General features: G+C 44.0%; 1 protein-coding gene across 1 annotated transcript; it reads right to left on the reverse strand.

Annotated features, from left to right (window-relative positions):
- Positions 1-17,274: 17,274 nt before the first annotated feature.
- Tcim (transcriptional and immune response regulator) lies at positions 17,275-18,108 on the reverse strand. The gene has a single exon (XM_036166663.1). It carries the CDS (start codon positions 17,980-17,982, stop codon positions 17,662-17,664), a length of 321 nt encoding a protein of 106 aa, XP_036022556.1. The 5' UTR covers positions 17,983-18,108; the 3' UTR covers positions 17,275-17,661.
- Positions 18,109-25,573: the final 7,465 nt, after the last annotated feature.

Here is a 25,573-nt window from a genome sequence, read left to right on the forward strand (position 1 = left end):
GGAATCTAAGTCATCAAGACAGATGGCCCTTAGCCCTCAAACACTGTGTTTGGTTGGTTTGTTTTCTGTCCCGACATCTTCAAATTTAAATCGGAATGAAAGGGCTGGGGCAAGAGGAGCAGACATAACCTGAGTAGTTACTATGGGCTCATTTATTGAAGAAGGAGCCTCTGAAATGGGCGTTATCTATTTCATTATTCCAGTGAGGGCAGTCCGGTTGAGCCACGAGATGGCTGTTCTACCATGCCAAGAGTGACGGGGCCAGGCTAGGGGCCCAGAGCCCTGCTCACCCACTGCCAGCCAGTTCTGTACAGCTGCTCTGTTCTCTAGTGCAGAGGTTTCTGCTGAACCAAGAGAAAAACACAGCAGAATGGATGGTACAGTTAAATGCTGTACTGAGTTGGAACAGTTGGTAAAAATGTGCTTCTTCTCTTCGTTGGAGAATACATTTAGTATAAATCACACGGAATTCTCATTTTCTTATTTTGGAAACAATGGGACAGTGGTAACTTCAAATTGCTGTTTGTTCTCAAATTGTCTCTTTCTCCTGATTCCACTCTGTTTTGTCTATTTTTAGCTATGAGAACATCAAATCCATAGTAGAAACCCAGGAAACATTTACTGAATAAATGAACAAACTAAAAATGCTGAAATCAGACATGCAGATATGCTTGGATAGTATACTTTTTGCACACAGATATCCAATTTTAATACAACAATTGAAACTTACTCTAGAATAAAGTGCATGGGCTGTGGAGTTGGGGGGAATCAGTTTTTACCTTCAATGTTAACTCTGTGGGACCTCAGGCAAAGTGTCAGTCACCCCTGTCTCTTCCCGTGTCTGTAAAACAGAAAGACAACAGAAACTGTGTAGTGTAGGATGATGAGAGGATTACCATGCAAATTAAATGATAGAAAACCTCGAAGTGAATATAACACACAGCCTTATTCCCAACTCCCGACTGTGTAAATTAAATGACACACAACTGCAGTGTGTCTACAGTATACAGCCATATCCCCACTCCCTAACTGCTACCAAGTTATTGCTTAAAAATAACTAAGTTGCCATTTAATTCTTTACAGGAAAACATAGGCATTAAAACCATCTGTTAACATGGATTTCAGCTAAGTCCCCACTATGATGCTTAGCAGGCAATAGAACGTTTTAAATTATTTTAAAATCTGCAGACAAAAACATTTCATGAAGCAATCTTCCTGAAGTATTAATTATGTGACTGCCCTACCATATTAATATAGCATATTAATGTCAGCAGCGTGGAGAAAATGAAAAGGCTAGCCTCTTTTTCCTTTGTGGGAGAGGTGCCTCTGTAGTGGCCTTCTATTTTAGTACGGCTAAATGGTAAACTTCCTGTGTTCCGAGTTCATTACCATCGCCTGCCCTATGAAGATGATAATGGTCAGCAAAACAGAGTTATTTTGGTACCAAATAGAGCTGCAAAATCTTCCTCATCAGCAAAATTGGAAAGAGACACGGAAAGGATTTCATGTCTGGAGTGAAGTGGGTCTCTTTTGATATTTAATAGTAACAAAACAAAACCTTGTTGATCTAAAACAATTTGGTATGCAAGGAAAAAAGAAAAGATAATTCACCAGAGAAAATGTCTTAGATTTCATTTTGTTACTACTGATTAAAAAAAAAAAAAAAAGTGCTTCATTAAAGAAAAATGTAATGTGAATTCACTATATGGGAGGGAATTCTGGTTTCTCTGGCTTTCTCTTGAGTCAGGAAATGCCCCAAACATCATTTATTTGGTTTTCTCCCTATTCTGGCAAAATGAGGCTCTTACCACAATGTTAGCCATTTCCTTTTCCAGGAACTAAATTTGTGATTATTCACAGAATGGAAAGGCTCAGTACCTTCTTCCATTTCGCATTTGGAAGGTATTTATTGATTATTCACTACACACAAAACACAGCTTAGGGTCTGAAGACCTAGTATCAGCAAGTAAAAAGTAAGTCTTCATCAAATACATATTGTATGTTATTTCCTTGCCTTGGTAACTGCAGTCTACATTTTATTATAACTCAAGGTGACCTGTGTTGTCTGTCCTGACTCATTGGCTAGGACATTACATACAAATACACATACTTACACAGACTCAAGCATACACATGTACACATTTTCTCCACGTACAAAAATATTTTAATTCAAATCCAACTGAACAAATATTTATTGAAGTCTGGCCCTATAACAAGCAGATGCCTATCATCTGAGGATCTGGGTGAATCAGACCAAGTTCTCCTTCAAGGAGTCTTTGATTTATTTAGGGAAAAGACTTGGGAAGAAGCAACCAACAGGAAGGGTAGAGGTCAAATGCACTGATGAACCCTGGAGCGGTGGAGCACACCTGCAGTCCTAGCTCCCAGGAAGCTGGACCAGGCTAGAGAGCAGTGGGCCAGTCAGGGATACCCAATACGATGGACGTTAGCTCAATCAAGGGGAATGCCCATAGTCTCACCCTTAGCAATTTTGGAGGTTTGGATGAGGGATGTTTCCAGGGAGTCACAGAATTACCACTACTCTTTGCTTTACAGACCCATCAAGAGCATCACCCAGAAGCTTGTTAGAAAGCAAAATGGCAGAGATCACCGCAACCTCCTCCCCAACACCAACCCTCCAGGATCAGAATCTGCATTGTAAGAATGAGCAGCACTGGGCCCCAACACAGGATGGGACTGTGGCCTACTGGAAGATCTGCAACCAGAGTCAACATTCCAGAACCCAGACTACTACCAGCTGGGACAGGGGACAGACAGACTAAAAACAACAGCCAAGGATGAGAAAGGTTTTCTTCAGTCAAGCTGAGGTGTGCATAGCTTCTGGGCACTGAATGCTTTCTCTAGCTAGTGCTGTTATTGCAGTACTTTGGTGTGCAGCGCCTACTGCCTTACGTTTTAGTGATTTGTAGAGGTGTCTACCCTTGTTCTCTCCTCCCTAGCTCCACTGTCAAAATTTAAAGCAGGCCTATTCATCTTTGCATCTCCTGAATCTCGGGCTTAAGAAACAATGGGCCTGGCTCGTGTTCAGCCATGCAATTGTTAGAAGCGAGAACGGAGCCTTCCCTCATCACTCACAGGTCAATATTGCAGGCTTGACGTGGCTGTTCATCATTTATTCACTTGCTCAGCAGCTACAGCTTAATGCTAGATGTCTTCAAGTTTGGAGTCTTGCCCCAATCAGCATCCCAACCAAATTCTGATTCCACCCACAAAGACTCTTAGATGCCAGGCTGGGGAAGTTGAACTTGATTCCGCAGACAATGAGTGAAAGTTTTTGAGCAGGGAAAGTGTTACGTTCTGAGCATGACCTATCCCTTCACCCTGTAACAGGGACAACTGTGGAAGGCTTGTCCCCGGCTGGTGGAACTACTTCAGGGGTCATAGAACCTTAAGGAGGGAACCCTTAATTAGAAGAAATAGGTTATTGGGGGCATGTCTCTAAATGTTAAATATGACCCCTAACCCCTTCCTCTCTTGACTTCCTGTATGCATTAGTTTAGGAGTCTCTTCTATTGCTCTGTACCCCATCCCTGCTTCCTTGATGCTTAACCATAACTCAGGCCCCAAGTCATGAAGATCTCTGGAACCATGTGCCTAGTAAACCTTCTTTCCTTCACCTTTATGTCAGGGATTGTTGCCATCAAACTCTTGGGCAAGGGCCCCACCACTGGGCTACCCCCTCAGAAAAAATTCTTGGGCAAGGGCCCCAACCACTGAGCTACCCCCTCAGATCACACTCTACTGGGGAGACTCACACTGTACGCTGTTGCTACCCTCTGATGGAAAGAAAGCCAGAATGGCCTTTTAAAAGCACAAATTAAGCCAGGCATAGTGACATACTACTTTAGTCCCAGCACATGTGAGGTGGAAGCAGGCAGATCTTTATGAGTTCAAGACCAGCCTGGACTACATAGAAACAAAGTGAGTTCCTGGCCCACCAGGGCTACATAGAGAGAGCCTGCCTTTAAACACACACACACACACACACACACACACACACACACACACACACACACGTCATTTCTTTCTCCATCTTGGAATTCCCCAGTGGCACTGCTCACACCACTGAACCAGACAGCCATTTTGTCACCACTGACTGTCAAGCATAGCCTTGACCTAATGGTCTTGATCTGCTACACCTCTCCAAATACAGAATTTTGTGTTGTTTACTAGCATCCTACTTCATCTTGCGTCCTAATATGTCCACATATCCTTTTCACTCAGGCACAGTGACTGGCTTACTTACAGTTCCTGCCTACAGAGGCTACAAGATTTTGAAAATCCCTAAAAGTAATTATGAAATTAGACGACTCTAAGACTTCAAGAAAGGGGACTATTAAACATTGGTACTAAAATCCCACCTTAATTTTAACTTCAGTTTTATTCTAAAATGTAGTTTATTTATTTGTTTATGTTTGTTAGTTTACTTATTTGGACTTTTATTGAGATTTTTAAAGGTATGATTTCACTATGTATTCCAGGCCGGCCTTGAACTCACTATGAAGTCTAGGCTGATCTGACTAGAGATCAGACTGACTCAGTCTCCCCAGCGCTGCAATCACTGCTGTATACCACCACAAACATCTTCACTTCTTCTTTATAATGTAGTTCTATTTCCCATTTTAGGTATTTTAGGTATAGAGTTAAGTGGTGCAAAGCACATTCATATTCGTACCAACCGTCATCTAACTCCAAAGTTCTTCTACTTCCAAATTAGAACTCCAGATACATTAAACTCTCTCCATTTCCCCTCTGCCAGCCCCAAACTGAGCCACCTCCCCCTCCTTTCCCCCTCACCTCACCTCCCCCTTCTTCCCCCTCCCCTCCCCCCAGGCCTCACTTAGGCCTGTGAGAACTGGCAGGGCTTGCTCTTTAGTGATTGACTTATTCTCCTCAGCATGATGGCTTCAGGACTCACCCAGGTCTGGTGTGCGTCAGAACTCTAAGGCTGAATCACATCTCATTTATCTGTTTAACTCTGTTATCCGTTCATCCACCAAGTTGTGCCCCGCCCCTGCCTTTGGCTACTAGGAATAAGGATAACAAGAACGTGTGTGCACTAGGGACTGCTCAGCTCTGCTCTCGGTTCTCGGGGTGCAGAACCAGAAGTCAGCTTGCTGAGTCTTCGGGTCATTCTCCAGTGAGACGTCTAAATACCTACCATGCTGTTTCCCACACTGTCTACCTCGAGTGGGCAAGGATTCTACTTCCTCTGTGTCCTTGGTGACACTTAGTTCCTGGGTCACTCTTGTTACAGTTTGATTGTAGCCATCCTAATGGGCACAAAGTCCATACAACATTTATGACTCCATTGTAATATAGAACAAGGATGAGTGAAATTCTATTTCATTCCCATTTCTTATGCCACAGAAAATGTTGGATGCCCCAAGTCAAGTAACTTATACAGCATTACATAGAACAGAACTAGACCATTGGCTCCAGTCCTCTTTATTCCCAAAGTCTCTAAGAGTCTCTTGACACTAAATACAGAAATGGGGACTAAAAACTGTTAAGTACCAGAGTTTGGGATTCATTGGGGATAATGATGAGATTGTTTGTAGGATGGAGATGGAGCCCTGGGCTTGTAGTTTTCTTTCCAATAAAATCAGATAGGCACAGGAAAGCTGATGAGCCTCAGTGAGCCTCAGTCTACCTGTCTCCAATGTGGAGATGATAATACTTGCCTGCCAGGAATGCTAAAAAGATTAACTGAAATTATGAATCATCCTATGTAGTCCTGACACTATATACCCAGGCATTGAAAAGGAAAAAAAATCATGACACTTCACCTGGTACTTGCAAATTTGACTTGGTTTGAAAACAGAGTCTAAGTTGGTTTGGCTTTAGCTTATTTCTTGCAGTTTCTTTCCAGTTTAGGGAGGGTTCTAACAAAAGGTCAGAGGAACAACAGCAGCAGATGGACTTCCTGAACCGTGTGCCAAAAGAATCCTTGGATGTCTTCAGGCTGCAGCCTCCGCCCGCCACGCCACACAGTGTGGAAGCTCAAGGACAGACCCCAACATTGTGACTGCGCCTTCCTGGGCACTCCCTGGTGCAGACTGCAAGTCTGATGCGGAAAATGTGCTGTGATCATCACTGGGGCCAGAGCAGCTGCTCAAGGTGGAGTCTATTGTCCCGGTTCTCTGGGTAACAAAAAGAGGAAAGGCCTATCAAAGCATTTCCTGCTTGCAGGAGCCATATGCTTCCATTAATTCTTTGCCCTGAGTCAGTCTGTCTCCCCTAGGCCAGCATCGCAGCATGTCCACTGTCCCCGAGAACAGAACAGGCAGTTAATTTTAAAACCTTTCCAGACGAAGGTTAATAAGTGAACAAGTTCAGAGGCCCAGTGACATCACCCACACTTCTGAGGAGAATGGCAGGGAGACATGACAGTCGGTCAGAATTCCGCTGATCTTTGCTAACCACTTGGGTGCTGTCACAGACACCAAGGGGGTTATAGAAAAACAATAATGGATGCTCTCTGAACACTACTTTGGCATAGTCACAGACTATGGGAGTATGAGCTAGTGATAGAGACAAGTCACGAAGCATTTCTGAGAGAATGGTGGAGTGTTGAGAACTGCATTAGTTATCCATGGGATGAGTTAAAACCCATAAACAAAGTTGATTCTCAGAGCTGAAGTGTAGTTATTCAGATAATCTCATGGAGAAGAGACGTGGTAAGCAGAGGACACAGTGATGAGGCTGACAAACAGGAAGGCGTTGAGAAATGTGTAGACAGTCGTGCTGTGGTTGAGCACAAAATGCTAATCTGGGGCCCAAACTGGTAGAAATCAGGTTACCATGGCCAAGAGCCTGCCAGTCACCATTCATCTGAGTGAGGTTGTCTTATATCATCCGGCTCCCAGCTGACTACAGAGGCACCAGAGAACCTGGCAGAAGACAATGAGTGACATCGGCTCAGGCTGCAAGAATGCCACCAGCCCCACACAGAGCTACGTGCTCAGCACAGTAGTGCTCACCTCAAGTCACTAGGTATTGGAGTAATCTGGGTTACATGTGGTACCCATATGTCTCAGAGGTCAGGAGGTGAGCTCTGCTGTGCAAAGTCCTTCAAAGCTTGACAAGAGGAGGTGAATGCCTCAGGTCTCTCCAATTGTCCTGTTATTTAGGGGTTAAATTTCTCCCATAAATTAATAAATCAGGAGTCACCCTTTATATTGCAGATGGTGCACTTTGTTAGAACAACTGTCTTCCTGAGTCTCTCAGCTGTGGTCCCCAGAATGTTGAGTGCCTGGTCTTTCTTAGCTTAGCTGCAGAGCTCTGAGTAGTAATATAGCAGATCTGTCCCAGCCTGGTCCAAGCAACCATTGTGCCTCATTTGTCCTGTGTTTTTTACAGATGCTTCAGAAAGCAAGAGTGAGCTTTAAATTTAAAACTAAAACCCAGTCCTTTTGTATCTGTTTAAAATAACAAGAAACTACTGTAAATTAATAGAAAGAGGAATAGGTTTGAAACTCATTCAGTTAGACATGGGCCCATTGATATCTTTCAGGAATGTGACAAATTCACATCCTAGGCTTGATCTTCAAATATGGAAGAAAAAGATAGTCATTCTTGGCTACTCACTGTGACTGTGAAAAAAAATTGAAGACAAAAATCAGATACTCCAATTGTTACTTTGCGTATTAATATCCTGTACTTACTTCACTGATTTAGTTCAACCAATTTACCTTATTAAATGATTATTTAAGATAACTCAATATGGTCTTTGTAGTTGGTAATTAAACTCAACACCCAATATAGCTTGGTTGGTAAAACATAAGCTAGACTTCCTTCCCCAGTTCCCACACTTCTTAAGCACGGATTATGGAGCTGCCTAAGCCATTCCATTGATTCTGAAATTCTTTCCCTATAAGGTAAGATATATAGAGTTACTTTTGTGGTCAGCACAGCCTTTTCCTTGTAGGGGAACTACCTTCCCTTTGTCTCGCTCACCCGAATGAAACGCCCAGGCTGGGGCAATAACTGGTTGTGATAAGACTCTGACTGGAAGAGGCCAGGACACAGTGTTCAGCTGTCTTAGATCTGTACCAAGACATACAGAGACTCGATCAAAAACAACAGACCAGGGTGTCAGCAAAGCCAGTTCCCCGATGATGGGAGAACGTGCTTGCTCCCACTGAGGGATTTCAAGCTACCATGCTTGAGGGAAAGAAGGCAAAGTGCTTAGCAGAAGCAATGTACCCTGGCAGAGTGCTCTCATTCTCACAGGTCTTTCAACATGAACCATGGCTCTCGCTGATGGGCCACTGTGGACAGAGTCCTCTTTTGATAGCCTGGAGTCATAAAGGGATGCCGATAAACATCCAGAGGGTACTGTGGTTACCACAAACAGTTACCTGTGTTGAAGTGATATCTGTTTGTGTTAAAAACTGAACAAACACCTGTGAAGTGCCTTACTCCACGTTAAGCTCTATGCTAGAAGCACTTATAATGTTTAACCAAGGGCTGAGCTCTCACACCCTTCTGGGCACTTGACCAAGAGCTTAACTGCCACATGGGTTATTATGTCAGACTTACAGCAATCAAGAGAGACAGGTACAGAGGTGTTACCAGTTGTGGCATGGCCTCAGTGAAAATCCATATGCTAAAATATCTCAGAGTATGACTTTATTTGTTGGTAGACCCTGAAAGAAGAAATTCTCTGACTAGACTGATATCTAGACTCATCTCTAATCCAGTATAACTGGTGACTTTATGAGAAAGGCACTTAAGCCACAGACATGAGACACACACAGAAGGAAGGGCATGCGAAAGGCTTGGGAGCCTGCTTTCAACATGGAGAGGAGCCATAGTCAACAGCAGCCCTGAGCTTACACACAGCCTCCAGAACTGAGAAGAAGTAAATTTGTCCTGCTGAAGCTGATCAATCAATGGTTGTATTAGTTATGCTTAAGGTCACTATGACCCAGTCCCTGACAGAGCAGCTTAAGGAGGGGGGATTTACTTTGACTCATGGGTTTAAACTATACAGTCATCAGGGCAGGGAATGCAGTGTGAGGTTCATGGCAGAGGGAGAATATGTCTGTATCGAGATATATGATAACACTGTGAACCCCACATTTGCATTTGTGCTAATTAAATAAAATAAACCTTGAGTCAGGAGTCAGGGCTAGCAACTAGTTGACAGAAAGTAATCATAGAGAGTCAGAGAGAGTCCAGAAAACTGATGGAGAGACACAGGAAATGGTAGGAGGGGACTTTGAGTGTGGCAGTCTCTTTTGGTTTCAGGGAGTGGAAGGACATTTTTCAGAGATGTCAGCAAAGAGGAAAGGTCAGCTAGTTGCTTCTCAACCTCTGAGCTAGCAGGTTTTCACCCCAGCCTCTAACTCCTGAGTCCTATTGATAGATAGAACAATAGAGATTTAGTTAAAAAGCTACATTGGCAGCAGCAGCAGCAGGAGGCAGATCTGGAGGAATGTAGAAGTCCTGCCTGGCTGCTACCAGAGAAGCAGCCAGTAACTTCTCAGCAGCCACAATTACTGGCTGAAACAGCAGTAGATTCAGGTGCAGCACTGTGGTAAAGATAAGACAACATATCGCGATTGCTGTTTGCATTATGGTAAATTGGAAAGCAGAGAGCATATCTGAACCAGGATCTGCTCAAATCTCCAAGTGCCCACTGCTAGTACCCGACTTCTACCAGATGTGTTCTACCTCCTGAAAGTTCCACAGACTTTCAGAACATTGCCACTCTTTGGGAATAAGCCTTCAAAACATAAATCAGGAACATTTCAGATTCAAACCATAGCCGTGGTAATCCTAAAAAATTGAAATATTATATTGTCACTACTGTTTGTTGATAATTAAGTGGGTTTAACAAAGCATAAATAACTTCCTCAAAATTCCATGTACCTAATAAAAGTCTACAACAGGACTTGAACCCAAATCTTATAAAATTCTATCACCCTACTCGGTTTGTCTTTCTGCTGTGCATCACATAATATGGACATGTAGTTATCAAGAGGGTCATCAGAGAGGGTCAAGGTGAGAAAAAAACCAGAGAGCAGATTTGTTCTTTGGCATACTGTCATGGCTGGTTGTTTTGATGTTGCTGATTTCAGGCATCCCCTGTTCCTGACCTGGGTCTTCTAGGTTGTCTGCTGTGCTCCCTGTAGGGTCCTCTGTGGAGGAGAATCATCAGGAGGAGAGTGCTCCCGTAACTGCTAATGCACTAACTGGAATAAGTGACTAGTGATGTTCATGAAATCATCCTTTTGAAAAGACTAAGTTGTCTGGAGTAAGGAGGAAACTTCTAGAATAGCAGATTTAGGGGAATATGTGAAAGGGATAAAGACATTCCCTTCTTTTGAAAAACACAGGGAGGCTGGGTGGTGGTGGTGGCGGTGGCGGCGGCAGCGGCAGCGCACGCCTTTAATCCCAGCATTAAGGAGGCAGAGGCAGGTAGATCTCCGTGTTCGAGGCCAGCCTGATCTACAGAGTCAGTTTCAGGATAGCCAGAGCTACACAGTGAATCCTTGTATCTAGAAAAAAAAAAATCACAGTGATTGTTAAGACTATATGCTTTGTGGAATTTCAATAATGATGTAATCACTAGGGACTGGCACAATCAGGTTAGATTCCTCAGAACAGAAAGTCAAAGTAATGGTATTATTTGATTAGATATGATAAGAAGGAGACATTTCATGATAAGGGACAAATCACGCCTTGGGTCAATGGTTTGCGAACTGTATCGAGGCCCACAATGCACCTGGGGATGTATGGATGAATAGAAATGAGCCGTGACTTTACAGTGAGCACAGCGTGTTACTTTAATCTAAGTCAGCGATTCTCAATCTGACTGAGCCGAGCCCTAATGAGACCCCAGGAGCAATTGCAGCAGGGTCCGGCCCCACAAACTCTGGTTCATTAAATCCAGCCTGGATTTTAAAGGGCTCCCCATGGGGTTCTGATAAGGATGAATTGCAAAGAAGTGCCTGGACCTGGGTCTTCCACAGCGTCAGCAGGGAAGGCTTCCCCAGAACCACAGGGGTTCTCCCAAACCTTTCAAATGCTAAGGGATAGGTGTAAACTCTAAGGAGAGAAACATTTCAGGAGAATGAGAAAAGAAAGTGATGGGAGGCAAACCCTCCTGGTAAACCTACGTATGCTACATGTCGGACTAAATCCAAAGAAAATACTTGTCGGCAAAGTGAAGGGGATAGTCTACACCTACTGGAATCATTACAATCAGGGAAATGCTCCCATCAAAGTGTGATCTTCCGAGCCATGTTTTCAATGAACGACAGAAGTACTATACTAAGAAAGGCTACACTGCCATGAGATAGACCCTTTTTTTTTGTTGTTCTTATATTAGGAAGGGCCAGAAGATTCAGTGTAACACAAGCAAGGGTTCTGTAACTGTGATATTTTCTACAGTGGGTCATGGACCTTTGCGAAAAGATATTCATGACCAGAGGGTTTGGAATTAGGAAAGCACACAGATGATTACAGCTCTACCCACGGTGGAGATGGGCTCAGTAACTCTGCCCTTGAGTAGAAGTCAAAGCGGGAAAAACATTAACAGCCAGTCTGGGCAGGGAGCACCAACCAACCACCCAGAACAGACAGGGTCTATAAGCACAGGGGACACACACAAGGCCACGTGCCTCACCTTGTGCCTCTGGCGACCATGGCTAACAATCAAAACTTTGCACTGGTTTTTCATTGTATTTAAGAGAAATTTCTTCTTGGTGGAATGCCAGCTGATCATGGGAGGCTAGGCAGGTCCAGTTCACCATTGCCCTTGAAGAAGACAGAGAGGACAAAATAGGGCAGATGTCATCTAGTCACAGACAAAGGTCAGAAAGAAATTTGTCCAAAGAAGAGCTAGGAGTCCTTCCTCCCTGGAATTCCCACCTCAATCTGGCGGTATTTGCACACTGCTACTGTCCTCCGGTAAGGCAACAAGGCTAGTGGGTGGGGGTGGGGCCAAGAGGTTCCCTGGGCCCCAACAGGAATGTCTGCAGCTTTTGGTGTAGTGTGTAAAGGGCAAGTTGCTACAGGAAAAACCTGTTTGTTTGTTTTTTTCTAAGCTCGACAAAACTTTATGGGGACACAATGTTTATTGCCAAAATTCTGTAAGGTAATTTTGCTAGCAGGTTTCCACCAATCATGTGTGTTCACACTGAAACAGAATCATTTTCAGGCGCCTGTGACAGATGCCCCAAGTATCTAGAAACTACAGAAGGTTTGTCCATGTGATAACAGCTAGGCAGCTATTTATGTTAGCGAAATCATCAGACTCAATGCATGATCTAAGCAGTGACGAATCTGAAGGTTTTAACTTGGCAGTACATGAGATTGACATTCCCCCATCTCACCCTGCAGCCTTTTCTTCATTTGGTGTGTCATCGATAGCTGCCATGTAGTGGTTTGCTGTCCCTAAGTAAAGTGCCTTTCCCCTCTGCCTCACATGGAAAGGCCGTGGGGTTCTGGAGGAATCTTTCAAGCGACTGTGCGTTCAGCGGCTCTCTAATACATTATTTTTCAAGGTTAGATGTGCACTGCCAGCTACCAAGTGTCGCCAGCGTGTGTAAAGTCCCTAATAATTCTGTTGCTTTCGGGACAAATCAATCCTGACTAGTCCTTCAAGGCCTAGACATCTTCTAATTGTCTCTCTATCGTTTAGGCCCCCAGTCTCACATGACCCACTCTGTCCTGCCTCCTTGCCTCTGTGAACTATATGTCCATGGGCCATGCAAAACGGCTTTCCTTCTTGCCTGCTATTCCTCCACGGAATCTTGAAGCATCTCCCAGGTTAGGACTATGTACTAATCTACCCTGGACACACAGATACAGACAGACAGACATACTCACATAGCTATAGAATATACACATGAACCTACATTCTCACAAACCACACACACATGCACACATGTACTCACCCCTACATATGACACAGAAACATACATGAATGTACAACCTCACACAGCTACACAGTCACATACACACACACACACACACACACACACACACAGAAAGAGAGAGAGAGAGAGAGACGTGAATAATCATAGAGATGCACACACATACATACATAGGAACACAGATACACACATGGAAATACACATAGGTACATATTTTCATACATGCATACACAGATATACTTATATGCACATTCCCAGATATACATATATTCACACACACAAACACAGATGCTGCACACATGAATACGCATTCTCATACAGTCATGTAGACACACACATACACTTACCAGACCCATGTGCATTCACCAGATACAAACATATAGACACACTCACGCAAACATATCCATGTACGCACTCTTCCAGATACACATCCATACACATGAACACAGATGACACACTCACATAAACATACATTCTCACAGTCTTTAGAAAAAGACACACAAATATTCACTCACCCATACAACCAAATGTGTATACAAATGAATACAGAGACACACAGAGACACACACTTATGAACATACATTCTCACATGGACACACACATGTGCTCATATAGATGCATACACATGAACAGATACATATAGACGTACATACACATAGAAACACAGTCACATAGCCACACACACACAAACAGTGTATGTATGCACATGTGTATTCACATAAACACAGACAGGATCACACAGCAATACAGACACATGCTCCTACCCATGCAAAACATATGCAGTCATGAAGACACACACAGGCACATAGACTCACAGACCAAAACACATGGGTATTCACAGCCACACAACTACATATGCATGCAAATGGAGTCACACATACATGTGCACTCAGATACAAACACATATCCACACAGAAAACACATACATATCCACAAACAAACACATGTTCACACAAACACATGCTCTAACACGTACACACACACACACACACACACACACACACATACATAGTCACAACCACAGTCTCTGATGTTCAAATGACAGATTTCTGTTTGTTTCAAAGCTCTTGTCAACTCTCAAACAGGAAGCAATGTCTTTTCTGGCCTTGGCTCACACTTCTAGGTGTGTCCTGCTAGAGTGGATAAGGGACAGCTCAGCACCCATACATGAAGGGCCATCTAAGACTGAGGCCACGCTGCCAACTTGTGTGTAAGCCGAAAGATGCCCCGTGTGTTCTACAAGGACACAGACACCCCAGATGGGGACCTTCTCTTTTAAGTCAGCAGGTCCAACATCTCAGGGAAATGTCAATCACTCCATGACAGTGGTAGAGCATGTAGCTGGACACATGATCTTTCTCAGTAGATCCCGTCTGCTGGGGGGGGGGGCGCTCCTTTTACTGTGAGCAGGTAGGAAAATGAGTCAATAAACTGTGCTTTCCAACACTCCTCGTGGCCTGGAGGAGACGTGAGCAGTGGCCGTGGCTCCCAGCTGCGAACACAGTGCCGCCTCAGCTGAGTGACACCACCAAAATTATCATCTAGGTCATATGCGTTCCTCACGGTAAACAGGCAGACAAATAGAGGTGAAAACGAAGCGACCGTCAGAAGCCATGCTAGTGAATCTGTAACTACAGAGGAGAAGGGAAGTTTGTCTGTCCTGGACACATGGTCAAAGCTGCTGTGAGGGCATGGAGGCCATCCTTCCTGGAGCTATGTGTCACTGGTAATTTTCCCCATCTACTGAAGCTCAAGGCCTAATCACACGGGGAGACATAAGTGCAGCCACATGTGCCCTTACCTCTCTTACATCACAAAAATATTTAGGGAATCATCCAGCCACCCGGACTACGTCTTGGCAAAAGTTAGTTATTACTATGCCCCAGTGAGCTGGTGTTCTTAATGAGTTACTGAGTCCTTTATGCTTTTATTTCTCTTATTACAAGATCTTACAATTGATTTGACTCTCCCTATGTCAGGAAATAGAACTCAGGGCCAAACTAATCCTCTTATATATATATATATTTTTTTTTTTAAGATTTATTTATTATGTATGTATGTATGTGTGTGTGTGTGTGTGTAGATTTGTACATATTAGTACAGATGCCCACTGAGGCTCGAAGTATCAGGTCCCTGGGGTTACATGATTTTGAGTCACATCTGTGCCCTTGGAACCAAACCAATCCTCTGCAAGAACAGCATGTGCTCTTAAATACTCCACCGCCTCTCTGGCCCTGTAGTCTTCCTTTTCTGATAAAGCCCATTGTCATCTGACACACATAACGTGTATATCACTGAAAAACCACCCTGTGCAATCACACTGATTTCACTCTGTGTTCTCCCCAGAGGAGAGAAGAGTGCTTGTATCAACCTATTGGAGGGGGTTTTGTTTCTCTCCCTCATCTATTGGGGTTGAAATCAGAAAATAATAATAGGTCACCAAAAACAGGTTAATGTGCGTGTGTCAGAAGACAAGACCACACTGCACACTACAGAGAACAACAGCAGCAGCAGACAAGTTCTGAGGGTATTTAGTGGACTAAATCCCCAACTCAGCTCAGCCTCAAGCTGCACTTCCTTCACTGGGGTGCGTGGAGGAATGGATGAACTGATTTTTAAGACTGGCTGGCCTCAAACTCATGATCCTCCTGAGTGGTAGGATATCAAGCACGGGCGGCCATGCCCAGCTCTGTCTTTGAATAAAGTGCAACTTAAAAGTTCCCCATGATGGTTCCCATAAGGAACAGGAAACTTTTTCCAGGTGCACACAGACAGCAGTCAGCTAGCTCAGGGTGCATCAGGTTGAGAGACAGGAATGGAGCAGAGGGTGGCCTCCATTTTCATTATCGTGTTCTGGGTACCTGACTGTTCCCTGTGAAGCCCTGCTCTGTGGGTCTTAAATTCTTTTGGTGTAATTGTTGTCTTTGAAAATCTGATGATGATTATGAATAATACTCCCAGTAAAATGCTCAAGGGCATTACACGCGCGCGCACGCAGGCAAACACACACACACACACACACACACACACACACACACACACACACACTTCTAGAATAACTTTCCTCTCACTTTTTCTTTATTTCTTGGCCAAGTGATCAAATACTGACTACAAGCCCACATAAGGGCCCAGGGTCCCATGGGTTAATTTGTAATGACCTTCAACAACTTAATAATTATTAGCTGAATATATATATATACACTAGTGACCTTACTTTCCTTCTATAATTTTTGTATTTAAAATTCTGGCTTTGAACCCTCCTGAAGATTTCAGATAGGTCAAGTGTTTTGATATGCTGTAGTCAACATTAAAAAAAAATCTTGGTAAGTTTTGCTGTAACAATTTCTGGGGATTGTTTTGCCTTTCTGTTAAGAAAGCACAGTGGGCATTTGTGTATGCCTCCTTAGAAATGCTTTATTATAAATTATGCTAAAATAACAAAAGAGATGGTAATGTTATACTAACCCACAGAAACTTTATCATAATTCACTCTAACTTCAAGACATACTGTTCAGAAAGAAATAAGTGGGTGTACACACATATCTGCTTTAGTGACAGAGAAGAAACTTCACAAACATGAAGCTATATAATGGATATATAGAGGCAATGTTGGCAAATTACTCTGTTAATAACCATACCCATGCCACGATGTTTAAAACTGGGGCAATAGTTTGTTATGGGCAAGTTTGGCAGGTCAGCTTAGAGCTGTTCTCAAAGCCCCTTCAGCTTAAGACTCAGCCCCCTATAAAAATTTAGGGTGATCCACACTTACCATCCTATTTTTCCTTTGGGACCAATCATCACAGACCAAGAGAAGCTAAGTTGATAATAATTTATTAGGACTGCGTATCACTTACAATGTCTAATAAATTATAAAGACCACAGAATCCTTCTAAAATCTTCCATATTCATTTCCTAATGCTCGCTGCAGTATCTTTAGGACATTTAATTGGATTAGATGCTAGTGTTAGTCAGAGAGTAAAAAAAACATTACAAAATTGTTCACAGTACTTCTGATTTATGAAGAGCCCCATTGTTTCAACTTTGTGCAAACCTGTTTGAAATGTGTCTAAATCCTCTAGAAACATGTAGACAGTGGTGTGGGTTTTCCCGGGCTGGGCAAAGCACGCAGTTCCTTGACTTTAACACCAGGCGATGCACTTTCTAAGGCATTGAAATAAATGCAAGCAGTCAATTACTGATTTCTAAAAATCTTGACCAATAAACAGCATGGAGGTTTAGCCACATTTTAAACATTCAGATTTCAAAAACTCAGTAAACCATCTGTTTGAGAGTCCTCCTCCTTCCTCCCTCTCCCTACCCACTTTGACACTTTGGTTTTTTTCAAAAAGAAAAAAAAAGGAAAAGAAAAACAAAATAACAAACCAAACAACAACAACTAAAACCAAGTTAGGTTTGAGTTCAGTCTTAGGGGCTGGCCGGTGACCCTGGGTGCACTCAGTCCCCGTCTGCCATGTTCTGTTCTGTGTTTCCATCCTTGTCTACGAGGTCCGCTGGGAGAGTTCTCAACTGCCTGCTGAAGGCACTTTGCTCTCAGTGTGACAGCTCAGGGCTGAAACGAGTTGAAGTCTTTGCAGTTGGTGTGCTCGTCCCTTTCCATCCTCAGGGTCCTGATGGAAGAGGCGCTCAAGCCGGTGCGCAGGACGCTGCCTTGGCGGGGCTGGCAGGCTCACTGGGTCTGTCTTTAAAAGTCCATTGGTGGATAAGCTCCTTATCCATCCTGCGAGGCTCAGTGCACCTTGATGGAATACTTCCGCAGTCTGAGAAACTGCAGAAGCTTGTCTTTTGTCCTCTTCTTCAGGGCCATGAGGGCTCGTGTTTTCTCCTCCAGATCTTGATCGATGGCAAGGATGATCTTGGCCCGTTCCTCTGCCTTCTTGTCTCCCGAGTTCCTGAAGAGCCTCTGCAGGGACTGCTGGTCTACGTTTTCAAAGATGTTGCCCACAGCCTTCTTGCGGGAGGCCGTGTCAAAGTGGTAGCCGTGGATGGACGGGCTTACTCGAAGAGACGAGGACATGCTGGTGGCTTGGTGGCTTCGCTTCGCTTTCATGGATGTAAGTCTTCCCCTAGCTCAGCTCGGCCCTTCCAGGGAGTCTGTCTTAACATCATCCCTGGACTGCTATTTAAAGTGTGAACAAAGCTCCCGGACTCAAATTACACTGGTGACGTCACATTGATCCCAGGGAGGAAAAAAAAAACACAGAAAGTTAACAGTTGAGTTGCCAAATATCTGGCTCCGGATGCTGGAATGCCTTTCAAAGCTGTGTTCAGTGAAGAGTTGGCTACAGGCTTCCTTCTTGACATCCCAGACGACGACGACGACGACGTTGTGTTGTATAAACGGGCTCTTCCCTTCCAGAAGCTGAAACCAGAAGAGAGAAAAGCAGAGCACCAAGGCTCAAAAATCTCCGTCGGTAATTGAAACAAGGAGTCCTGCCAAGCTCAAGAGCGTTTCAATTAGTACAGAAGTTTAAAAATGCAGGCCAAACCCTGACAGCCTAGGGCTATGAGCCTTTGGGGCGACCCTGTTGGCGAAGGGCTGCTGGCTGAACGAGGGTGTGGAAGTCCAGGAAATACTTTGGTAGATATCTGATTCTAGAGCCACAGTGTTCTGACAGAATACTGACGCGGCTCGGCTCCGAAGCCATGGATCTCAAACGGTGGGCAAGTGCAGTCTGCAGTCTCCCCCAGGAAACTCCAAGTAAAAAGTAAATAGCAGCCGATGGTAGCTGTGTGTAAATACTTGTGAGGGGATTGACAGCCACAGCTATCTAAAAGCAGGGAGCAAAGGTTAATGGGGCGCTTTGAGTACTTAAGGCCCACGGGGAAAGAGCTGAACTTTTGTTTTGAGGTTTAGTTTGGAGTCACTCAGCATAATTAGAGTGAAGTCTTCACTAAGAGTTTCAGATTATTACTTTTGCTGTCTCCAAGACTCAGGCATGTGTGGCTAGCATGTGCTAAATGTTACTTTCACCTGGTCTAGAGACACCTCTTTATGAACCAAATCTCTACTGCACTTTCTGGTCCTCCAAAAAATCAGGATGAGCCTTTATTTTATTTCTTATATAGTCAAGAAAGTCACACACCTGTAATCCTATCTCTCCTGGAAGGCTGAGGCAGGGTGGCAAGCTTCAGGACAGGCTGAGCTACACAGGAGTACCCTGTCTCAAAATAGAATTAATAGCATAGAAATAAAATCACTATTTTACCTTAATAAAGTTTACATCTTACTAGGAGAAAGGAATGGGGAATTCTTGCATACAATCTTCATGTGATCTGAAAATAACATCCAGTATGGATAAAAATACCCCAGAGCTGCATGAGCCTAGAAAGCAAGGGAAAACTGGAGTTTGTGGAGGCTAGAGGGGGAAGGGTGTGTCTTAGTTAGGATCACTACTGCTGTGATGAAACACCATGACCAAAGCAACTTGAGGAAGAGAGGGTTTATTCGGTTTACACTGCTACATCACATTCATCATCAAGGAAGTCAGTTCAGCAACTCAAATGGGCCAGGAACCTGGAGGCAGGGGCTGATGCAGAGGCCATGGAGGGGAGCTACTTCCTGGCTTGCTTCCCATGGCTTGCTCAGCCTGATTTCTTAGAGCACCCAGGACCCCCAGACCAGGGAGGGGACCACAGTGGGCTGGGCCCTCCCCCATCAGTCACTAATTAAGGCAATGCCGTGCAACTGGATCTTATGGGGGACATTGTCTCAATTAACGTTCCTTCCCTTCAGGTAACTCTAGCTCATGTCAAGTTGACATAAGACTAGCCAGCACAGCTATCTTCTCATATGACCTGTGCAGACATGAAGGAGGTGAGAATGAGCTGAAGTGCCATAGGCTGAGGAGCAGTAAGTACAGAGGCCTGGCACAGCACAGGTGTGTGGCTAGCTGGGGCCAGAGTGGTTGGAACACAGTGAACTGGAGGTGGTGGTGAGAGGGGAGCCCAGGTCAGGAAGAGAAGGTGGTAGAAGACAGCAGACCAGACTATGATCTCAAAGAATCCCGTCCCTGCTGAGCTGATTCCACAGGAGGTGTGTGGCTGCTGGACATACTGAAGCAAAGGAGTGCGATGTTTTTGTTCATGTTTTAAAGAGCTGTCACTTCTTAGCAAGGAGGGAGGATTAAGAAGACCAGCTTGGAAACCTCCAAGTCACCTAGACAAGACATGTTGGAGCACATCTGACTCTGGGCCTTCCGTGAAGGAAAAGTCAGGAGGATTGAAGGGTCAGAGGTGAGGCAGCAGGACAATGTGAGCCGTGGGTGACTTTCTCTGCAGAAGCTCCTGTGGAGAACATTCCTTCTTAGATCACAAACCGCTACTGCTATGGAAACAATGATTTATTGAGATTTTATTATGCCTTATTTATTGATGGCTCCCAAATGATACCCAGTCAAGACCTATACTCTGAAGTATAATTCACCTTCAATACGGCTGTATAAAAACATGGCCCACGTATCTATTGTGTTAAAAATTTGAAACCCCGTCTAACTCCCAGCACCCACAGATTAGTGTGTACTCCCCAGCTCTCAGCAGAGAAGCTTGATTTTGCAATGAACAGCAATGAATACACAATGGTCAGAGTGCAGAGGATAAGTAACTGTGGACTGCTCATCCCTATGGGAGACACTGATAGCACACCTGCTCTAACAAGGTTCAGGAAACACTGAAAGACTGAAAGAACCAGAGGTTAGGTAGAGTGTCTGTGAAGCAGCGTGCTATGAACACCATCCAGTCCATTGCACTCAGGAACTCACAGGGACCTGCGCAAGATCTAGACAAGAACAAGCAAGCCGAGATTCCAGAGTAGATGATGTCCAAGCCAGAACTCCCTAGCTCAGCTGTCACCCCCATCACTGACTACCGCAGTGGTAGTCACCAGGAAATATAGGTAGCTAGGAGGGAGGAGTGGGTTATTTGGGAGACCTTCAACATGAGATGCTCAATTCTCCTAGCAATGAGGGGTCAAGTGCACTTCAGAGCATGGGTGGTGTTGGCTGAGATCTCCCTCTGTCGATTCCTGTTTCCTACCGCTTTGCAGGCATGGATCCCTGCATGGAGGCTCTCTGTTGTGGAGCCTAGCCTGTGATTGCTTTCTGTAGATTCGCTCCCTCACAAGCTGAGCCTGTGACACTCTCTGCTCTCTCACCAGGACTGAGACCAAACCTTGTACCTGCAGTCTGAATCCCACCAGTGCGCTGTATTCTCTACCCAGAGATGTGGTCTTCAATAGGCCATCTGATGCAACTTCTTTTGGTGTTACTTTTGGGATCGCCCCAGGAGCTTTTCTAAATTTTTAAAAGTTCTTTAATTTTGTACATGGATATAATGGACATAATGGTCATACTCTTCAATTCCCTCTTTCATGCACTTCCCACTCTTGCTGAATTTTTTATTCTTCCCACCAAGTCCCTCTCTTACGTCCCTGTCTCGTGTTTTATTGTGTTTGTTTTGGTATTTTCTTGTGACTCACTGCATTTGTTTAGGGTTGCATGCTTGAGTATGAACAGGGGGTTTTGTTTGTTTTTGTTTATGGAAGCACAGGCAATTCATCCGTGGCTATAACCACTAAAGAAATTTACTCTCCCTTCACCTAGCAGCTATTAACTGACAGTTTTTCTTCTCAGGGAAGGGTGGGGGCCTCATGATCCCCTCCTCTGGAATGTTAACTGGAATAATCTTGTGCACATGACCCCAGCCCCTGTGAGTTCATGAACACAGTCCCCATGCCATGTCCAGAAGACAGCATCTCACTGCTCTCATCCCCATCTTCTGGCTCTTGAGTTGTTTCTTCCTCAGCATCTGGGATGGTCCCCGGGTCTTGCAGAGATGGAAACACAGCCTCACTTAGGGATGAGCATGCAACAGGCACTTATTCTCAGGGCTTTGTCCAGTTAAACACTCACCATCACCCACTGCAAACAGAAGCCTCTCTGCTCGGATCTTATTCTCTGGAACTAGCAGCACTAGCCTATGAGCATAAAAATAAATATTTAGAAGGCTGTTCAACACCATATTCATTTATGTTTCTACCTAGAGCCTAGGATGTCCACAGTCATTGGCTTTTAACCAGGTTTACATTACAGTCATGGATTCCCTCCTAGGGATTGGGCCTCATATCCAATAAGGAGGAGGTTGCACAGTCATGCACTATAACTGGATTGTTCAGAGTATGAGCAGCTGTGGTGTCTGCCGCTGCAGCATCTCATGCCCCAGTGAGACTCTGCAGACCTGAGTTGAGAGTCTTGAGGTGTTGCAATTCATCCTGTTTCAGGAGTCAGTCCGCTGAATGAGAGGAGTCTTTTATAAGAGAGAGGTGGAGGGTCCAAAGTGAAAGATGTGGAGCTTTCAAGATGGTAGGAGGAGCCATATACCAAGGAATCCCCTCTGATTCCCTCTCAGGATCCCCAGAAGGACTGTATCCCTGAAGAACTAGTTGAGACTGAAGGCTTCCTAACATGCATGGTAACAACTTTGTGGTTTTTTTTTTAAGCCGCAGAAATTTGTGGTGATATGTTATTGCAGCAGACAGAATTGAACACACTCTTCAAGCCCTCTATGTATGAAGACTTGATCCAGAATTCCTTGATTCTGATGCCTGTGAATATAATCCTATGTCAAAGTATTCTCAAATCCACCATAAGCTCTGTCTTCATGAATTCTAGCTCTTTTGTATATATGTCATGTGTGTGTGTGTGTGTGTGTGTGTGTGTGTGTGTGTGTGTGTGTGATTGAGCAGCACTCCTGAAGGGCTGCCTAAAAGCATTCACATGAATTTCAGACATGAAGGAATTTCAAAACTGTTTAGGTGACCAGCCCGTCCACAGGGAGACAATGTCAGCGTCTTTGTCCAGCAATGTGACACAGATCTGATCGGTGCACTTTGCTCAGGGGAACTCCACACCGCTGGGAAGCCCTTTGCACCTGCTTCCTCCCTTCCTTGTCCGACTATTTTCAGCTACTGATGCAGAAGACAGGATCAAAAAGCTGCTCAAGGGGACTCCTAGGTTGCACCTGGATGCCTGGCAGTTTTTAATCCCTGCAATAAAGAAGAGAGCCGATGAAGGTATTTTAAAGGGAACATCTACGTGACCAGTGTAGTTCCTTCTGGGCATTAATTTTTCAGGATTTGCTTATTATGTGAGAGATGAGATGTTTACCAGCAACAAATGTGTATGTTAGTTTTGTGCTCAATGGAGGAATTTAGAAAACACAGAGAAAGAAGCATCTACTATGTAGATATACCTGTTTTTCTTCCATGTGGGTCATCCCTCCAAACAGCACTGGAGACAGGTAGTATTCTGACCCCCAGCTTGTCTCTAGGGACTATTTTAATCCACAAACTCTCCTCTGAGAACATTTTCTGACCCTTCACCTAGGTGACTTCCCTCTCTTGAAGGAAATACGGCAGGAAGTAGGAGACTTGGGTGTAGCTCAGTAGGGAAGCACTCACTCACCTAGAAGCAAACCCCAGAACTCCTGCACTGTTAGCTTAGGCTGCATATCCACAAGCGCTCAGGCCTTAACAACAAGGATGTCATGTTACTCTATCTCACCTGACTTCCACAACACTAGCATTCTCATTTACATGGAATATTACAGAAGCTGAAGAACTTTCCCAACATCTTAGAGCCCATTAAAATGGCAGAAGCGACTGTGGGCCTGTCACTTCCTGTCAGCAAGTTCTGCATGTTGCCTGCCTTCGCAAACCTCTATGCTTCCAGGAGCTTATCTCCTGCAGTGTCGAAATTTCTATCCAACTCCCTTTCATTCACTGTTATTGCTGAAGACCTACCATGTGCCAGGTAACATACCACGTGCCTAAGGAGTAATTGAGGGAAATGGACATTGTCCTTCTGTTGGCAGATCATGAACCATGTTGAGCAAACAGGTGAGCATGTAACTGTACAAAGGGAAGGGTGTAAGTACCAGAGACCGATGGAAAGCTTTATTCAGACTGGCAGGGCTGTCCAGGCACAATTCCACATGCCTTTAATCTCTGCACTTGGGAGGCAGAGGCAAGTGGGGCTTTATGAGTTCTAGGTCAGCCTGGTCTACATGGAGAGTTTCAGACCATCCAGGCCTATGGAGGGAGACACGGTCTTAAACAACAAAACCAGACGAGCAGGGCCATGCATTGGCATGAGAGCCGACTTGCTGTAGATGGAGAATCTAGCCAGAAGAGGCTCTCCAGAGGCAGAGAGGAAAGTACAAGTCAGGAGGAGCTCCAAGTCAGAGAAGCATATACAGGGCATGTGCCCTGAAAATAGAGAGCAGAGACAAGAGAAAACTAACACTGGTGGGTAACAAGGGGCGCAGATGCTGTAGGGAGATGGAGGTTGTATGAAGATTTATAGTCTGGTTGTGGGTGAAATAGACAGGCTTTTAAACACAGGCGTGCAGGATGAGTGGTTTAAACTTTTAAATCCTGTCTTTAAAAAAATTACTTTGGCTACTGGGCAATCAAAAAACAACTAAAGGGAACAATTGTGTCTTTAGAGAGTGAACAGCTTATCCTAAGTATATTTTGGAAATAAACTCAAGTATACTTGCTCATCAGTTGGCTGGCAAATGGAAGCCAGGTCAAGGTTAAGGACCGGGTCAATTCTTAGGTTAGTAGAAGCAAAAGACAGGGAGGCTGAAGGTTGGCAGAACCTGAAGGGAAGCCCAGTTTGGTAATGCATGCAGTACACCAAAAGGTCTGTATACAGCCAGGAAACTGGGGTACTGATGCGAACCCCCGGGCTTTCCACTCCATCTTTCTCTGGTAACACTTGTCAACAACTCAGTCATGCCACAGCTGTCTTTACCCCACCCACATACAAATCCAGAACCTAGAATATTGCCTGTTTCAAAGACACTTCACATTGTTTTGAATTCTTTTATTTAAGAAAAAATATTTTCAATGTTTAGCATTTGAGATTTAGCCCAAGAGAGCTGGGCAGGAACCACACTGAGGCTTTCCATCCAGTGCTGAATCTCCTCCAGTTTTCTATACTTAAAAAATGATGATTCTCTCCAGTAATTGCTATGAGAGCTTTACTATATTTTGTGTCCTCATAGGAAACCTTTTTTGAATATAGTTAATCCTTTTTAAAGTTAGCTCAGATTTTTTTCCAGGAAACTTTGTTAAATATATTCTCAGTCTTTAATTATTATACCCTTACAAAGGGTAGAAATTTTATTTAGAAATTTTTATTCTGACATTTAGTTTACATCAGAGAAAGGAAATAATAAATTCCAAAGAAACATAAATTCAAAAACAAAAACAAAAATAACAAACAAAAATTAAAAAAAACCCTTAGACCCAAATGCATTTTCAAATCCTTTCAGTGGAGCTGTGGGAAAAATCTCCAACTTTATTGGAAAGAATTACAGCTTTTTTTTTAAGTGCTTCTTTCTGAACGATGCTTTTGCATGTGAAATGAAACAGCTGTCTTTGGTTAAACCATCAGTCTATATTTGAACCGTTTCCTAGAATAGAAAGCAAAGATAAGCTGTTCCTTTTTAACATTTTAATTAGCTGTCCAGATTCAAATACTGAGCCCTGGTGTTTACAGCTCCTTTAAAAAGAAAACACTTGTGAACATAAACTCACATGTTTTTCTAAGGAAGTGCGTATGTGATGTTTGTAATAT

Source organism: Onychomys torridus, chromosome 17, assembly GCF_903995425.1.
Source record: "Onychomys torridus chromosome 17, mOncTor1.1, whole genome shotgun sequence".
In the NCBI taxonomy this organism is placed as follows: domain Eukaryota; kingdom Metazoa; phylum Chordata; class Mammalia; order Rodentia; family Cricetidae; genus Onychomys; species Onychomys torridus.